General features: G+C 42.6%; 1 protein-coding gene across 1 annotated transcript in view; it reads left to right on the top strand.

Annotated features, from left to right (window-relative positions):
- The window catches only part of LOC103609608 (tetratricopeptide repeat protein 28), a gene marked incomplete at both ends in the record, with an annotated part of 14,805 nt that extends 11,364 nt beyond the window's left edge, over positions 1–3,441 (top strand). The window contains 2 exons of the mRNA XM_008593907.1: positions 553–771; positions 3,276–3,441. Coding sequence (XP_008592129.1) covers positions 553–771; positions 3,276–3,441 — 385 coding nt within the window. The remainder of the gene's footprint in view (positions 1–552; positions 772–3,275) is intronic.
- Between the last annotated feature and the right edge of the window lie 473 nt (positions 3,442–3,914).

The following is a 3,914-nucleotide window of genomic DNA, read 5'->3' as shown; positions in this document are numbered from 1 at the left end:
GGGGGGGGGGGGGGGAAATGGGTAGCTGGGACTGGACAATGTGATGCGTAGAGGGTTGCATTGAGAAGTGAGAGAGATGGCCAGGAGACATATCCTGCAGATTTCATCTGTCACTGACAAATCAGAATCAAAATTGAGCCAAGAAGTGAGAGGATAACCATAGTGCAGAGCATCAGATTGAGAGAGCCACGTAAATGGCCAGGTCAGGAAGCAACTTGGGATGTGGAGCAGAGAATGGGCAGGGCTGAGGGCCAGTGCTCTAACTAGGTTGGCTCTCTCTTGGTGCTGGCTGCAAGACAGGGGAAGGCCCAATGGCTTAGGGTGGTATGGAATCAGTCTCACTGAATCTAAAAATGTGGGGTTCCATAAGAGTGGACACTGTACCCCTACTCCACCCCCATCGGCAGAGAGTTGAATTTGAATTCATGTGACTGATAATTTTGTCACACACTGGAGAGCAGAGGCAGTGAGGTTTCTGCCCAGGATCTGATGGCCATACCTGATAGAAGCACACTCACTGTGGTCTCTTCAGCCTATCCCTGTGTCTCCTAGGCCATCACGATGAAGCCTTGGCTGTGGCAGAAAGAGGACGGACACGGGCATTTGCTGATCTTCTCGTGGAACGACAAACAGGACAACAGGACTCCGATCCCTACTCCCCAGTCACTATTGATCAGATCTTAGAGATGGTTAATGGCCAGCGGGGACTGGTGCTTTACTATTCCCTGGCTGCAGGCTACCTGTATAGTTGGCTGCTTGCTCCTGGGGCAGGTAAGATCTCTTTCTGTGGGAACAGGGCAATTAAGATAGACATTATACCTGTGAAAGAGTAATGAATAGAGGTAGAAGAGGTGCATTATCATAGATCAGACTAAGGGGCTGATGTCAGGTTTTAGTAAAACCTCAGTCACAGCAGATATTCCATAGTGGGGCATTCAATTAATGAGACAGCCCAGCTTTCTCATTCCGCCAAGAAGTCACTGCTCCTTGCCGGTGAACATGGAAACATTTATAAAGGAAGACTAAGAGCAGGAGGATTAATTTCAATAGCAGCCCTGTTTGTACGCAGCTGTTGTTCATTAACTAATAAAGAGATCACTGAAAGTCCTATTGAGTTCTTCCTAGATGTATAGCTAGGGCTGGGTCTAGAGCTCACAGACCCCTTGAGCCTGTTCACAAACCCTTCACACCAGGTCTACGAGCTAGGTAACAGGAAAAAGGTCCTTGGAGCCATAGTTGAAGTAGGAATAGTCTTTATTCAGCACACACACGTCTAAGAGTTAGGCAGTACAAAGGGAAACCCAGAAACTCAACTAAGACCAGCAAAGTCCAAAGAAAAACTGAGAACTCAACTGCTACCGGCAAAGTCCAAAGTAAAACTGAGCAGCTGCCAGCAGAGTAAACATGTTCTATTTTTAGATGTGAGCTCTGATGGCCAGCCTGCTTCACAAAGTGAAGAATACACAATAGCAACAAACTAAAAAGATATATGGGTGCACATGCACACTAATTCCACCCACACACAACTTGTTTACAAGAAATGTGCTGCACCACCCCCGACCAGACCTGAGTCAGGGAGCCTGACTAAACTATTCTATTTTCCCTACACTAGATAGGATTTAATAATTGTGACCCTTTGTCATGGTCAGGTTAAAGAAACTAAAATGATAATGGCAACTCTATCACAGTATATAAATAAGTCATGCTTGAAATATCTGATTTTAACAGAACCCATTTTAACCAATTCTGTGTAAATCTATTTCAGAAGTAAAAATCCCCTTTAATTAAATCAGCATCAAATGTTCAGGCTGTAACAGTTTCACTGAATACAGAACCACTAATTAGCTGCAAGGGCCATATTTTTTGCATAATAAAATGCTGATGGCTTTACCATGTTGGAGACACACCAGACCCAATTAGAGTTTATTGACTGGGGAAGTGGATCTTATAATTGGGAATCTTGAAAAATGGGCTTCTTGAATATCTGTAAGTCAGTTTCAAAAAGTTCAACTGCCAGTGAGAATTAACAAGATTTTCTTGATTATGTTTTTATCCCTTTAATTTTAAAAAAATGACAACCGGATGACAGCTCCCAGATGCTTTTTGGGTTCTGAGCACTCATGCCTATGTGTCCTGTGCTTTGACTTTATTTTTTATAATCTTTTCCCTTTATTTTTTATTATTATTTTTTTAAATCTTTTCCCTTTAATTCCATGTTCTTTAGGGGCTTTCCACAACAACATTCTTACCTCTCACCTTTTTTATGCTAAAGGTTTTGAGTTGTGATTTTCATAGTGACTTGGTGAATCAATGTTGGCCACAGTGGAATTCCTGTCTCCCCCAGCTCCCAGAGGGGCACTGATACCCCTGAGGATGAGGTTGATGACTCAACCTCATGAGGGGGAACGGGGGTGGGGGTGGGGGGGTGTCAAGCTCTTTCTCTCTGTGGTGATTAAGTCTTGGGAACATGATTTGATTGGTGGTGTATCCAATCCCTGTGATAATGAGCTAGTATAATGAGGCTCCTATTGTCTCTTTTTCTGTTTCTCTTGGCTCTTAATGAGGCTCTGAAGCTTTCACTGGGAGCTCTAATCCAATCGGAGAGGACCAGCATTTTCCAGGGCTGACACACCTCATTACCATTTGAGAACATGTCCTGTTTATTGCCAGAAAACCACTGTGGATTGCCTGTTTCATACAGCCATCATTTTTTGCTCCTTTAATCCATTAATGACAGTTGACCAGTTAGTCTTATTTTAAAATGGTTTAAAATGTTTGTATCTGGCTTTTAGGCTGTATGTTTATTTTGATTTGCTTTTGTGAAATGAAAGGTCTTTGTAATATGATTTCCACTTGGCTAATTATATTTTTGTTCAGGAGTTCAGCTTCTGCAAAGAATATACCTTGGCATACTCATACACTAGTCCTAAAAGGAGACTTTCCCTAGTTGGTGCTTCTGAGAAGTAGTTGTTTTGAAATACACGTGAAGTAGTCTTAATTCCAGGAGCTTCTGAAAATATCACCATAGGCAAAAGCTGTGTCTTGAATTCCCTTGTTTACCACCAAACCTGATGGTAAAAGCAGTGAAAAGGGCACTGACCAAAATTCAGAAAGCCCTCTTGATACCTTAGATTTCAGGATTTCTTCACATAGTTTGCAGGATGTCATGCTTGTCAAAGAAGTCACATAGCATCTGCATTCCTGTCCCCTGCCTTTGACTTATCCTTCCCCCCACCCAGTTGTGTGTAATGTTGGCTGTGCCCATTTTATTTCAGGAATTCTGAAGTTTTATGAGCACTACCTGGGTGACAACACAGTGGAAAACTCCAGTGACTTCCAGGCCAGCAGCAGTGTGACCCTTCCAGCAGCAACAAGCTCGGCACTGGAGCAGCACATTGCCAGTGTCCGGGAGGCCCTGGGAGTGGAGTCTTACTACTCAAGGTAGGTAGTAAAACATTCCAAAGCCCATTTTCAACTAAATCTCAGGGTTATTTTTTTGTAAACATCCTATTTGTGCTAAGGGAAGAAATCTTTTGGAATTCACACTTTTGTGCTTAGCATACTGACAGTTGCTGCTGCACAAACAAATATGTGTCTCTGGAGTGCAAGCCCCTAAGTGGGCTGTCTTTATTCTTTCCGGTAATTTCCCTTCAGACTGGGAAGGGCCTTATCTCATAGATACCCATTGTCTAAGCAGGATTTGTAGACTGTTTAAACAGAAACATGACTTTGAGTTTAACATACCAACTAATTAAAGCTGAGATTGTTTTTGGTTTTAAACAGATTATAATAAGTTTGTTTGTACTATAGCCAAACACTTATTTGAGAGGGTAATTTAGCACCAGTGACAGGCTATGTTCATGGATCTGTGCATTGGGGAGCAGAGGTGAAGAGAGTTGAATTCCCAGTATCAA

The sequence above is a fragment of the Galeopterus variegatus genome, unplaced genomic scaffold, assembly GCF_000696425.1.
Source record: "Galeopterus variegatus unplaced genomic scaffold, G_variegatus-3.0.2 Scaffold9853, whole genome shotgun sequence".
Taxonomy (NCBI): domain Eukaryota; kingdom Metazoa; phylum Chordata; class Mammalia; order Dermoptera; family Cynocephalidae; genus Galeopterus; species Galeopterus variegatus.
This window is presented reverse-complemented; position numbering and strand designations above follow the sequence as displayed.